Below are 14,825 nucleotides of genomic sequence, written 5' to 3'. Positions count from 1 at the left end.
TCCCCATGGTCATATGATCAAAATTTGGATGGTTGGCAACTGGCACTTATTTATGATGGTTGAGTGTCCCAGGGTCCTGCGATCATCTTTTGTGACCTTCTAACAAGCAAAGTCAATGAGGAAGCCAGATTCACATAACAGCTGTGTTACTAACTTAACAACTGAAATGATTCACTTAATAATTGTGGCAAGGAAGTTGTAAAATGGGGTAAAACTCACTTAACAACTGTCTTGCTTAACCACAGAAATTTTGGGGTCAATTGTGGTCGTAATACATTCTAGTTTCATGACTGTGCTGAAATTGCAAGAACTGCTGAGTCAAAGAAAGTCTGAAGAAAAATCTTACTTCCTTGTTTCGGCGTTCCCTCTTTTCTAATAGTAATTTTTAGCTTAGTTGTAAACAAAATCACCATGTCACTTGTTTAAATAACAAATGAGCTAACATCAGCATGAAAAAGAAATATTACGGTTTAAAGTTCAATTCAAAGATACTGCTACTCCTAAGCATTTTACTTGATTTATTCCTTGGTAACATCTCCACCCTAATTCAGTATAGTTAATTTCTGATTCAGCTGTGCTGTGCAAATCAAGGTCGTCTTCATTGATTCAGTCAATGAGGATCAGTTGAGTTAACCATGGATTACAGCATGGTCAACCCATACAGTTTTTTTATTGGGGCTACCTTATCTGTTTTATTATATTATGCCTATAATTTCTTTAATAATGGTTTTATAGTTTACATATAAACACTAAGGAGAAACTTCCTAACAGTGAGAACAATTAACCAGTGGAATTGCTTGCCTTAAGAAGCTGTGAGTGCTTCAATACTGGATGTTTTTAAGAAGAGATTAGACAATCACCTGTCTGAAATGGTAGGGCCTCCAGTTTGAGCAGGGGGCTGGACTAGAAGACTTCCAAGATTAAACATGCCCCAAATTGCTACTGACTGTAATATGTTTTTAATTTAATTATACAGGTAGCCCTAGACCAGCGATGGGGGGAGCGCAGGGGGGTTGTGTGCGGCCGTGCTGCACCCATAATGCAATGCACGACCCCCCCAGTGCGCATGCGTGCACAACGCGCAATCCCCCCATTTTTACAAGCTTTTTTCATCCCAAGTCACTTCCGGTTTGCTCGGACGGTCGTTTTAAGCGCTCCGAAGGCTTCAGGGAAGCCTCCGGACGGTCCCTGAAGCCTCCAGAGGGCCTCCATAGGGCCTCCGGGGGGGGCAGGGGAGGCTCTTTTCGCCCTCCCCAGGCTCCTATAAAGCCTCTGGAGCCTGGGGAGGGTGAAAAATGACTTTTAAAAAGGTGAATTCAGCTGGCCAGCGCACGCATGCGCGCTGGCCAGCTGACAGGGCAGCGCCTCGCGTGCCCTGACAAATGGCTACGCGTGCCACCTGTGGCACGCGTGCCATAGGTTCGCCATCACTGCCCTAGACTTAGGACCACAACTGAGCCCAACATTTCTGTTGCTATGTTAGGTGAGTTTTGCCCTATTTTGTGACCTTTCTTGCCACAGTTGTTAAGTGAATCACTGCAGTTAGTGACATGGTTGTTTAGTGAATCTGGCTTCATCCCCATTGATTTTGCTTGTCAGAAGATGGCAAAAGGTGTTCGCATGATCCCAAGACATGCAACAAAGGTGGTATTCAGCAGGTTCCAACCAGTTCGGGAGAACCAGTAGCCAAGATTTTGAGTAGTTCAGAGAACCAGTAACTACCACCTCTGACTGGCCCCGCTCCCATCTATTCTATGCCTCCCGAGTCCCAGCTGATCAGGAGGGAATGGGGATTTTGCAGTATCCTTCCCCTGCCACACCCACCAAGCCATGCCACGCCCATCAAGTCACGCCCATAGAACCAGTAGTAAAAAAATTTGAATCCCACCACTGCACTGCAACCAACATAAATGAGTCAGTTGCCACGTGTCTGAATTTTGACCAGGTGACCATGGGGATTCTGCAAGATTCCTGTGAAAACCAGTTATAAGTCACTCTTTTCAGTGCTGTTATAACTTTGAACGGCCCCTAAATGAACTGTAGTAAGTCAAGAGCTGCCTGTACACAGTTGAACAAAATGGCTACTACTCTACGCTATTAAAAACTTCTCTTTTATAAAAGGACACAACCTGATCAGAAGCAACATTGCAATGGTACATACCACTGAAATAAACAACTGCCCTTCATGTGAACGCTGAGTTTTCTCCATCTCACAAAATAGCTAAAGGGTTTGCTATTGGGGCACCATGTTGCTGAAATTAAGCAGACCTTAGAATGACCATCAGAGACAACATACAAATGTATGCCAATTAATTAATTCCTCTGGTGAGAAAGACGAACACATAACAAAAGCAAAATACCAAGGAACAGTCAAAACTATAAAGATGGGATTGGGAAGCGAAAGCTCAGATATGTCAGAAATAATAAATAAGAGTTCTTGCATCATAACAGAAAGTTAAGCAAGCCCAATGGTTGCAGAGCTTTGTGAGATGGTTATGGGCAACAAGGAAGAGGCTAAACTACTGAATTCCTGTTTTGTATCTGTTTTTGAGCAAAAGAAAAAGGTGATCCAATCTATCAGCAGCTGCATCATGGGGTGGTAGAAGAAAAATGCAGATCAAAAGAAGTGAGGAATTGGTAAAGGAACACCTTGCTGCTTTATGTTTCTGAAATTGGATGGATTACTTTCCAGGATGTTAAAAGAACTAGAAATGTGATTTCAGAACCTGATTGTAATCTTTGAGTAGTCCGGGAGTAAAGGGAAAGTACTGTAGTGGCAAAAAAGAATTTAATCAGTGACTGGGATTCTCATTTCTAACACCCAAGAGCAGCAGATTGTTATTGTGCTTGTATAGTTTACCCTTTCTCAATTATTTTTTGTTTTTATTATTCTTTTTATTATTTTCTTTTCTTATTAGGGTGAATATGCTTCTATGTAGGGACGCGGTGGCTCAGTGGCTAAGAAGCTGAGTTTGTCAATCAGAAAGGTCAGCGGTTCGAAACCCTAGTGCCACGTAACAAAGTGAGCTCCCGTTACCTGTCCCAGCTTCTGCCAACCTAGCAGTTCGAAAGCATGCAAAAATGCAAGTAGAAAAATAGGGACCATCTTTGGTGGGAAGTTCCGTGCATCTTCAGCGTTTCTTGCCACCTTCCTTGCCACCGTTGTTAAGCGAATCACTGCAGCTGATAAGTTAGTAACTTGATTAAGTGAATCTGGCTTCCCCACTGACTTTGCTTGTCAGATCAGAAAAGGTGATCACAAGACCTTGGGACACAGCAACAGTGATAAATATGAACCAGTTGCAAAGCAGGATTATGGAGATGCTGCAAAGGTTGTAACTGTGAAAAAATGGTCATAAGTCACATTTTTCAGCGCTGTTGTAAGTTTGAATGGTCACTAAATGAACTGTTGTAAGTCGAGGACTAGCTGTAATTGTTTTGTAAGAATTCTGTGTTATATTTTTGGTTGTCTGCATTTTGCATGGTTTGTATCTATATTGCTTTAAATATATATTGTATACTACAAGAAGTGTGATGGAGTCAGGCACTGGTGGTGAAATTCATTTTTTTTTACTACTGGCTCTGTGGGCGTTGTTAGATCTGGGCAACGAGAGACAGACTGCGGACACGAAGTGACTTAACAGCTCTTTATTAGTAGTAGTAATGATCCAGCTTGTTTGGTAGTCGGAGGGTTCCCCTTTTATAGGGATTGGGCACGCCCCTCGACCAATCAGAGGGATACCTGTTTCCCGCTGTAGGAGCGGACCAGAGGGAAGACTTATCCCGATATATGTTAATATCTAACACCCCTCCCCTCCTAGATGGGACGTTACGGTAGGTAACGTAGTCCTTTAGGTAGGTGGGTGTTTGTCTTGCTCGGGAGGAACGTCGTAGTTCGGGTTGGGTTGAAGTGGTTGCAGGACTGGGTGTGGGTTGGTTCGAAGTAGTTGCAGGATCGGGTGCTTTTTCTATTTCCCGTTCTGGAGGTCTTGTGTCTTCGCTGCTCGGGCGTTCAGGAGTTTGTTCGGCTGCGTTGTCTGGAGGTTGCTCAGCTGCGTGCGTGTTGTCTTGTTCCACGCTTGGCTCGCCGGTGTCGTTGTTTCCTGTGATGGAGTTTTCTTGTGGCTGACTCTCTGTAGACAGGAAGCTTTCGTCTTCATTTCGAAGGTTGGAGTGTGCTAGGCGACCCCGAAGTTGATCGATGTGCCTTTTCCAGTTCCGCCCATCTTCTAGCTCCAGCAAATACGATCGTGGACCCGTGATGCCAATGACCTTTGCCGGCATCCACAATGTCCCCCCTGTGTAGTTGTGAGCGTATACTGAGTCCCCTACTCTGAAAGACCGGATCTTACTTGTGGAGTCTGGGGGAGCCGTGGCGGAGTAATTCGGGTGGAGCCGGTCCAGGTGAGACCGTAGGCGACGGCCCATGAGTAGTTCAGCGGGGCTCCTACCCGTCGTTGCGCTCGGGGTAATGTGTTGAATGAGGAGGTAATGGTCAATGCGTGTTTGCCAATCACCTGGACCCATCCTGGCGAGGGCCTCTTTTGCGAATCGCACCATTCTCTCCGCCTGTCCGTTTGATGCTGGGTGGAATGGCGCGATGAGGGCATGCCGGATTCCCAACCCTGCTAAAAATGTTTCAAAGTGCATGGCCGTGAATTGGGGCCCGTTATCGGATACGAGGAGATCTGGCAGGCCATGGGTGGCGAAGAGTCGCCGTAGAACCTTTATGACTGCCTCTGCCGTGGTTGAAGTCATTAGGACTACATCTAGCCATTTAGAATAAGCATCTACAACTATGAGGAAGGTCTGACCCTGGAATGGCCCTGCGAAATCGATGTGTATTCGCGACCAGGGTGCCTTGGGTTTCTCCCATTCTGTGGCGGGCGCTTCCGGGGGTGCTGGTCTCGACTCCTGGCATGGGTCGCAAGTGGCCACCCACTCCTCTATTTCTTTGTCCATGTTTGGCCACCACACGTAACTTCTTGCTAACGCCTTCATCCTCACAATCCCCTGATGACCCATATGTAAAGCATCTAATACATTTTTTCGTAGAGCATAAGGAATAACAACTCGATCCCCCCACAACAAACATCCCTGTAGTACTGAGAGTTCGTCCCGTTTTGACCAAAACATTTTGAATTCCGGGCCCACATTTCCCTTCGGCCACCCCCTCCAAACCCAAGTTTGCACTTGCTTTATTAAATTGTCTTTAGAAGAGAACCTTGCAACATCGTAGGAAGAAACCGGTCCCGAATCCAAACAGTCAATGAGCAATACCGGTACTTCTGGAGTGGGGTCTGGCAGAATGTCGGGTAATGGGCAACGGCTGAGTGCGTCTGCGTGTCCTAAAGTGGAGCCCGGTCGATGAATTAACTTGTAGGAGTACGCAGCCAGGAAAACAGTCCACCTGGTCATGCGTGGAGAAAGGGAGACCGGAGTGGGGCGGTTTCCCGCCAAAAGTCCCAACAGCGGTTTGTGATCTGTAATCAGTTCAAAATCGCGGCCGTAGAGGTATTCATGGAAACGTTTTACACCAGCTACGGCAGCCAGCGCTTCTCTGTCCATTTGGCTGTAGTTCCTTTCGGCCGATGAAAGAGTTCTGGAGTAGAAAGCGATGGGTGCTTCTTTTCCGTCGGGCATCCTGTGGCTGAGGACTGCTCCAACTCCGAAAGGCGATGCGTCGCAGGTCAAAACCAGCGGTAGGGTCTGACTGTATTGAACAAGCAGTGAGTCAGTGGTGAGCAGGCGCTTTACCCCGGCGAAAGCTGCAGCTTCGGCTCGTCCCCATTTCCATGGTGCGTTCCTCTGGAGTAGACGGTGTAGTGGCTCAGCAACGGTCGCCTTTTGTCTCAGAAAAACGCTGTAGAAGTTAAGTAATCCGAGGAAGGCCTGCAACTCGGTCTGATTTCGTGGTGTGGGGGCGTCCTGGATCGCCTTAATTTTCTTTGAAGTGGGGTGTATTCCCTGACCATCAATTCTATAACCCAGGAATTCTACGCTAGGCACGTTAATTTGGCATTTTTCCTTTTTAAGGCGGAGTCCCTTTTCTCTGATTCTGGCCAAAACAGATCTGACTCTTTTGTTTAGTTGCTCCTCGTTTGCAGCGGACACCAAGATGTCGTCAAAATATGGGACGACTCCCGGTATCCCTTGCAACAGTCGTTCCATGACGCTCTGGAACAATCCTGGGGCAATACTCACGCCGAATTGTAGCCGGTTGCATTTAAAAGCTCCCCTATGCGTCACTATAGTCTGGGCCTCCGCTGTGGCGCTATCAACTGGCAGTTGCTGGTAAGCTTGTGCCATGTCTAACTTAGCGAAAACTTTTCCCGGCCCCAACGAGTGCAATAAGTGCTGTACTACGGGCACAGGATATGCGCTCTGTTGTAGCGCAACATTAATTGTGCATTTATAGTCCGCGCAGATGCGGACTGATCCGTCTGGTTTGACTGGGGTCACGATAGGTGTTTCCCAGCGCGCGTGATCTACCGGCTCAAGGATCCCTTGTTCCACTAACTTATCTATCTCCTTATCTATTTTTGGGCGGAGTGCAAAAGGCACTCGTCTCGGTTTAAGTCGGATTGGCGCCACATTTGGGTCTAAATTAAATGATATTGGTTTGCCCACATACTTACCAAGACCGGGGCTGAACACATCCTCGAACTCCTTAAAAATCTTTTCAGCGCTGCTGTTTCTCACGGCGTTGATTCCGGTGACTTCTAATCCCAGGGCTTCAAACCAATCAAGCCCCAGAAGGTTCTGCAATGGCGCGCTGGCGATGGTCACGGGCAGCTGGGCTTCGATGTCCTTGAAACGGATGCGGAATGTGCCTTGGCCCACGATGGGGACTTGGTTCCCCTGGTAGTCTCGTAGCAGGACGTCTGGAGCACGCAGTTGGCTCTTTCTGAGGCTAGGGATAGCCTGTTTCATGGATGCCCATGAAATGATCGTCAGGGTTGATCCTGTGTCAACTTCTAGCTCGCAGGGTGAGCCCTCCAAGAGGACTGTGACTCTCAGCCTTTTGGGCCGCTTAGGGCGAACCTGATGTATTGTGGTGAGATACGTTCGCAATTCCTCTCTCTGGGTCAACTCTATCTCATCGTCATCATCCTGAAAATACTCTCGTTGAGCGTCTTGATAGAACGCTCTTTCAGCTCTTTGTGTGTATTCTCTCTGGGGATACGCTCGCTCACTTCCTTGTGAGTAATCTCTCTGGGAATACGCTCGTTCAGTTCTTTGGAAATTTTCTCTCTGGGTAAACACTTGTGGATTTCTCTCTGGGCGCCCTTTTTGATTTCGCCAAGCCCCTGGGTTGGGCTTCTGTTGGCGGTACATGGGTGGCTGCCGTGAGGCAGGGACTCCGCTCTGGCACACTCGTGCGATGTGCCCAAGTTTGTTGCAATGCGAACAAACAACGTTCCTGAACCTACAAGTAGACCTGGGGTGATTCCCTCCGCAGCTTGCGCAGGGCGGCAAACGGGATCCGGGTCTCCCCCCAGGCCTCACGTGACTGCTCTGCATTAGGTGACTGTCCTCGAACTCGGGATTCTCGTAGTCGGGGCTTGTGTCCTCGTAGTGAACTCTGGTTTGCCTCGGTGCTGGCTGGTTTACGCTGGCCCCTCGTTGTATGGTCACCGATGATTTCTCCGCTGATTCTGACGCTCTTGCTTCGTTTAACGCTGTCTGTAGGGTTAAACTCGGGTTTGCCAACAGCTTCTTTTGCAACGAAATGTCTCTTATCCCACAGATGAGCCGCTCTAAGATGTGTTCTTCCAGATCCCTGTATTCGCAGTGAGCTGCTGCTTTTCGTAGGGCTGCAACATATTGATTAATGGATTCTCCCGCCTTCTGAGTCCTCATGTTGAATTCCTTGCGGCAGACATGGCGGGAAGGTTTTGGCGCGTAATGGGTTTGCAGAGTCTGTTGCAACGTTGTCCACGATACTGCTTGTATTGGAGTAGGCGCGGTGAGGTCTCTGGCCGTATTGAAGACTTCTTTTCCGCAGTAGCCGAGGAAGATGTTTTTCTTCCTTGCATCGGTGATCCCCGTGTATTCGTTCGCTTCGAGGAAACACTCGAAACGAATCATGAAGGCTTCCCATTCGTCGTTTTCTGGGTCGAAAGGAGCGGGGGGAGCATGCATCGCCATCTTCTCTGTTTGAATTTGCCGCGCTGCGGTGATCTGAGATGGCTGTCGGAATTGCTGCCGAATTCCTGGGCTGGATCAAATCCGGAGATTCTGGAGGTAGCGTTCTTCGTCCTATCTGTCTCTCGATCCCATCCTCGTCGCCAATGTTAGATCTGGGCAACGAGAGACAGACTGCGGACACGAAGTGACTTAACAGCTCTTTATTAGTAGTAGTAATGATCCAGCTTGTTTGGTAGTCGGAGGGTTCCCCTTTTATAGGGATTGGGCACGCCCCTCGACCAATCAGAGGGATACCTGTTTCCCGCTGTAGGAGCGGACCAGAGGGAAGACTTATCCCGATATATGTTAATATCTAACAGGCGTGGCTTGGTGGGCGTGGCAGGAGAAGGATACTGCAAAAATCTCCATTCCTACCCCAGCCAGAGATGGTATTTGCCGGTTCTCTGAGCTACTCAAAATTTCCGCTAACCTTTCTCCAGAAACCTGCTGAATTTCACCCATCAGCCACCCTATAATTTATAGTTCTACCTGCGTATGACACCTGTGCATATGGACACTTCGTTGTTCTGTGATAGGTTATACTGGTATTGTATACTCAGCCCCTTTTTATCATGAATTAACACATGGAAAACAGGAGAAATTTCAAAATCTTCAAGTCAGCTCATTGAGAAAACTAATCTTCATGGATCATTCAAATCAGTATTGATTTGTCATATATATTATATTGCATTCATTGACAAGGTGCTAATCTGGGTTGCACGTAACAATGGAATGGAAAATGTGACAATCGAAAATATGCCAACGGTGGAAAATATGACTAGGGTGCCATGCTTTGATATCTCACTAAAAAAAATAATTCCATCCTCAGACATACTTAGTTTAGGGCAGAGTTCATGATATATTATGATACTCTGAAAAGCTACTGTACTTTAATTTTCACAAATGACAGTTTAAATTATTTCATATCACTAACTTGCTGAAAATTTTCCTGTCGCACCCTAGGCCAAGATCCTTAATGAGTGCAGAGACTTAAGATCAAGGTTTCATGTGCCTAATTAATTCTCCATTAATTGTGAGTCATCTGAATAATTATTTTCAGGATTACTTGTCCATGCTAGCAATTCTGGTGCTATATCTTTAAAAAAAAAGGCAAAAGCAAAAGCTAAGGTATAATTGGTTCCTTTGAAATCATTGTAATGAACATACACATGACTGAGAAAGCCAACCCTAAAGAAGTCATTGCCAAGTGTGGATATTTATATATATATACGGTGGATTACGTGTGTGATTGTCCTTTCTCTCAGAGCTGTGGTTCAAGAGCTAATGTCCTTTGGGCATAATGACTCTAAGATATTGCCCAGAGAACTGTGAATTGGGTATGTATTAATAGTTGCTTGGATTGCAAACAAATACGAACTCAAAATGAAATAGTAGCTTTCTGGTAGTTTTCTGGTAGCTAGTGGGCCATAGTTATTAGTTTTGCTTGGTTGATCTGCCTTTACTATGATATATAGGTTAGTTAAATTTCTCTAATCAGCCTGTGAGTTGCTTGCAGAAAAATACTTTAGGAACTGGGGGTCTCTGTAAACTATGATCTGGTGGAAAATTGGGTTTGATGCATTTTGACGTCACAAGAGACTAATAGAATAAGAATGTTAAAAAATTATTCACTTCTGCATAACATTGTTTAAATTTTCTCTTAAGTATGTTGATCTATGTCTCTTTGTATTTAACAGCTCCTGCCTCTTGGCTCCTCTGACCCAGAGTTAGATATTAGGACATGTCTTTTTGGTAATGTGCTTCTGATAATTCACTGGTTGGAGGTAATGTGCAGGATATAACAAAGCACATTTTCTAAAGTTTAATCTGGTCTGTAACCATGAAACTGGAAGTTAACCTGCATTGTCTTAATTATATGGAAAAATATGAGGCACAAATAAATCAATGCATGCAGCATTATTAAATGCGTGACTTCACCGTCCTTCTTTTTTGAGAAGTCCTGAATACATCACAGTGCTTGACTGATTTTGTGGGGGTATAGAAAGGGAACAGGGTTGGATTAGTGTTTTGAGTGGGGATAGAAAACATCAGAGCAAGCTGTGGAAAATATTCCAAAACAAAGCAAAGCGCTTCCGTACTGAAGCCAGGAAACTTGTGGCCAAGTCTGTGAAGTCACCAGGAGCTGAGCAGGAGCTGAAAAGTATTTTATTTTACTTAGACAAAAAACAAGAGCTTAAAATTATTAAATTTTAACTGATTATTCTAATTTTATTAAATTGTAATTACTTTTCCCCCTATTACTGCAATACTTCCATTGAACATTTTGATATACTATGATTGTTGCATGATTAACAATTGAAGTTATAAATGAAATACTATATATTTGTATGAGGAAAAGACAAAAGTGCCTAATAATATTCTGATCAAAATGAGCAACTGAATAGGCTGCCAATAGATATGAATTGCTGTTTTCAAGATAAGTTTGGGGTTTTCTGTCTGGGGGCTATTTATTCTAGTTTTGAGACCCTGGTGACTTACAAATAAAATAAATAATACATGTAAAAGACAATATGATCAACCAAAAGAACAAAAGTTGAACTAAAAAGTGATCCACAACTGTTTTATCCCAAGACCTGAGAGAAACAGGGTTTTATTAATGTCCATAATGTTATAAAGTTGGGAGCCACATAAATCTTGTGGAGAAGGTTGGGGAGGATGCCCTTCCAGAGGGCAGGTGTTACGACTAGAAGGTGTACTTCCTGAGTCCCCCCAAAATGACCCTTTTTTCTGGGTATTAAAAAGCCTAGCATTGAATGAATGTTTGGTGGCATAAAAAGCAGACTGGAGGAGCATGAAAAATTGAAGGTGGATGGAGAATCACGAAGAGGTTATAGTTAACATAGAGTGAATTCTATGTGTTAATTTTCATATAAGTGAATGCTATTTTTCTTTCATGGAAGTGCTCCCTTTAGAATCCAAATCAATCTATATTCATTCTTACAGGACACCGTAAACCAGGGAAGTCAAACTGGCGGCCCATGGGCTGGATGCGGCACACATAAGCCATGCCTAGCCCAGCTCCGTGAAGGGAAAAAATGTGTCCTAAATCAATGGTGAAATTCAAATGTTTTTACTACCAGTTCTGTGGCCGTGGCAGGGGAAGGATACTGCAAAATCTCCATTCCCACCCCATTCGAGGGGAAGCCTATTGCAAAATCTCCATTCCCACCCCACTCTGGGGCCAGCCAGAGATGGTATTTGCCGGTTCTCCGAACGACTCAAAATTTCCGCTACCGGTTCTCCAGAACCTGTCAGAACATGCTGAATTTCAGCCCTGCCCTAAACCAAGAAAAATAGTCTTCCTTTCCATCTTGGTTACTTCGAAGTTGTAAGGGAGCTTATTTTTAAATACACTATGTCATAGTATTCAATTTTTTCCCAACTTGGTGAGCCTTCACAATGCAACTGTACTAGATAAATACAGGTAGTCCTCAACTTACAACAGTTTGGTAAGTGACTGTTCAAAGTTATGACAACACTGAAAAAAGTGACTTATCACCGTTTTTCACATTTTTTACCATTGCAGTGTTCGCATGGTCACATTGTCAAAATTCAGATGATGTTTAGCAACTGACTCATATTTGACATTGCAGTGATCCCCTTTTTCAATCTTCTGACAAGCCAAGTCAATGGGGAACCCTGATTCATTTAACAACCATATTAATAACAACTGTAGTGATTCACTAAACAAATGTGACAAGGAAGGTTGTAAAACAGGGCAAAACTCCCTCAACAAATCTCTCGCTTAGTAACAGAAATGTTGGGCTCAATTGTGGTCATAGGTTGAGGACTATCACCTCTAGCATGTTTATTTGTTTGTGTTGCTGAGTAAGTGTTGGCTTCTAGAGACTCTCTGTTCCATTCCCTGCAGTTTTCTTGGCAAGGTTTTTCAGAAATGTTTTGCCAGTTTGATTCCTAGGGCTGAGAGAGAGAGAGAGGGACTGGCCCAAGGTTCACCAGGCTGATTCTGTGCCCTAAGTCAGGATTAGAAATCACCACCTCGGGGTCTCTTATTTATTAATTGTTTTAGTCAAGCATGAATTAGATAACAGATATAAGTATAGACATGATTATGAATACATGAAATGAATATGAATACAAGGGAATATTAGGACAGGGACTGTAGGCACGTTGGTGCGCTTATGCACCCCCCTTAAAGACCTCTTAGGAATGGGGGGAGGTCAACAGTAGACAGTCTAAGATTAAAGTTTTGGGGGTTTGGGGAAGAAGCCAGTGTCAGGTAGTGCATTCCAGGCACTGATCACTCTGTTGCTGAAGTCATATTTTCTACACTCAAGTTTGGAGCAGTTTACCATAAGTTAAGTTTGTATCTATTGTGTGCTGGTGTGTTGTGGTGGTTGAAGCTGAAGTATTCCTTGACTGGTAGGACATTGTAGCAGATAATTTTATGTACTATTCTGGCCTGTTGCATTAATCAGTACACCAAACTGGATCTTCAAAAGCATTTTTTTTAAAAGAGTTGAAATCCCAAACATTGGGAGGGCGCCAAATTGCAGGAGCCTCCTTGAACTCCGCGGCTGTCACTGTGGCGGAGTTGCACTAGGAGGCGCTATGTCGCCTTCGCGGAGCCCCTCTTGTCTCCTCTGGGCTCATAGAGCTCTCAGAAGGAGGGGCCGAGTTGCTGTCCTGGACTGGAGAAATGGGGCGCGCGCGGCTGCCGGCGGGGCGTCTCTGATCGAGGTGAGGAGGTGGCAGCGGGTGACTGCATTTTCACGAAGGAGCGAACGAATGAAGCAGTGGCTGTTTTGCAGAAGAGAGGGGCGGCTGGGTGGGTGAATCGGTATTGCCGGCATGATGGGGAACGCAACTTGCGCGAATACTTGAAACGTACAAAGGGTCAAGAGAGGCTTGAATGCAAGGGGCAGAGTAAGACCTCTAAAGGACGTGGGTTGATAATATCATAAACATCCCCGTACTTACTGAATATAAGCGGGTTAGGTTTTCAAAACGCTATCACCCCGGTGTTGTTGGACTGGTTTACTCTCTGGTTGTACAATAGTGAGCACGATCGCACCGGTTTTTTTGTGTGGCTCAATATCCCATTTCGGGGGTGGCTTGAAACTCTTTAGAGGAATTATTTTCCAGGGCGGGGAGAAGTTTTGTATTGCATGTTATTTTTTGAAGTGCCTTTATCTGTTCTTTGTGGAGATTTATCAGGGTGATCTGTCGTACACAAGTCCCCTGTTTGTAGGTCCTTCTAAAACGTAACTTGGGAGAATTACTCCTCCCCCGGGCTGTGTGTTCCCAATGGCTAATGTAATTATCTCCAAAAGGGAGCAATGAGAAGAGGAGCGATGTAAATGACTGATCTATTTGAAGAGAAGGTCAAGACTTTTGCCTGACTCTTTTTTCTTTCTTTCGATCCACCCAGTTAGAAAAGGGAAGACGGCTGATCCGACTGGAGTTTGCCAGGCAGGGTCAGTATAAGGGATATATATATCTATGGAGGAAGGGATGAAAGAAGCTTTTGCCAAATTAAATGAAATTGCAGGGCACTATGACCGGAGAAAATGTTTCCTGCTCTGTTGAAAATGACGTGTAAATTAACCCCTTTAGTATTGGGCGTATTGTACGGCTCCATTCCACGCTCTTGACCAATATTCCTAGGCATCAAAGCAGTTGGAGAAGGGAATCTATTGCAGGTTTTGTAGTCAGCTAGGAAGACATGGAGCACTCTGGGAAAGACCTTTAGGATGTTTGTAGATGACATCTGTATACAAGTCAGTGTTGCGATGCAATTTATTCCAGGGTAAAGATAGTCCCGATTGGACCCTGAATCTGTCTATTAAACTGACAGGTCTCATTTATAAGGCTCTTGTACATAGGGAATTGCTTTCTCACTCAACAGCTAAAACCAGAAGTATGATAAAGGAGGCAATTTCTGTTTGAATATCAAATCCTAGGACAAGTAGACAATGATCATAACTTTTGGGCCCTGCTTTGCAAGTCTCCTAGAAGCATTTGATAATAACCCCTGTTGGATATACAATGCAAAGGGGGACTTAAAAAAAAAAGATTTAACTGTGATCCAGTGCATTCTTCTTAGCTATTTAGATACATTTTTCCTGCAAAGGTAGACTTTTTCTGCAGTGCTGTAAGATGGAGAAATAATCCGAAAGGGAATGTTTGTGTATGTGTTAAATTTCCACTTTGCAAAGTGGTTTTGCGATAGGTATATTTCTATGTGGTTCTGCTAGCCAGGTACTCTGATGGAGTTATTGTCTGGTTCTAACAGGCAGAGTTGAAATATAATTACTGGTAGTTCCCTTACAATTATCCCTGAGCAATTATTTTATGGGATAAGATGAAACATAGGAACCCAGGCAGGAAAAAAAAACCTGATCATTGGAATATGTCCTCTCCCCCATTATAAGGACTATATCAAAGTGAAATTTAAATTCTGGGACCGTGAGCTTCATTTCTCAATTGTCTCTTTTAAATAAGACAAAAATTATATTAATCGCCACTATTGCAGACAAACTGTATAATTATAAGAACAGCCCTGAATACTTGACATTGCAAGCCAACCGAGATGTTAGCAATAAAAGTTGGATGCATCCAAGTTTAATGAGTACCAAGAATTGCATACTATC

The 14,825-nt window shown here is 44.5% G+C and overlaps 1 protein-coding gene across 3 annotated transcripts in view; it reads left to right on the top strand.

The window, feature by feature from the left end:
* The window catches only part of SLC11A2 (solute carrier family 11 member 2), a 79,960-nt gene that overhangs the window by 4,466 nt on the left and 60,669 nt on the right, over nucleotides 1–14,825 (top strand). The window contains exon 1 of one of the 3 annotated variants that reach the window (XM_081938004.1): nucleotides 9,342–9,527. The exons of 1 other annotated variant lie outside the window; for it this stretch is intronic. In XM_081938004.1, coding sequence (XP_081794130.1) covers nucleotides 9,491–9,527 — 37 coding nt within the window. In that variant the 5' untranslated portion in view covers nucleotides 9,342–9,490. Of the gene's footprint in view, nucleotides 1–9,341; nucleotides 9,528–12,809; nucleotides 12,913–14,825 lie in introns of those variants that run through there. One more of the 3 variants, XM_081938005.1, reaches the window with a different exon arrangement.

This window comes from Natrix helvetica, assembly GCF_964273705.1.
Source record: "Natrix helvetica genome assembly, chromosome: 1".
Classification (NCBI taxonomy): domain Eukaryota; kingdom Metazoa; phylum Chordata; class Lepidosauria; order Squamata; family Natricidae; genus Natrix; species Natrix helvetica.
This window is presented reverse-complemented; position numbering and strand designations above follow the sequence as displayed.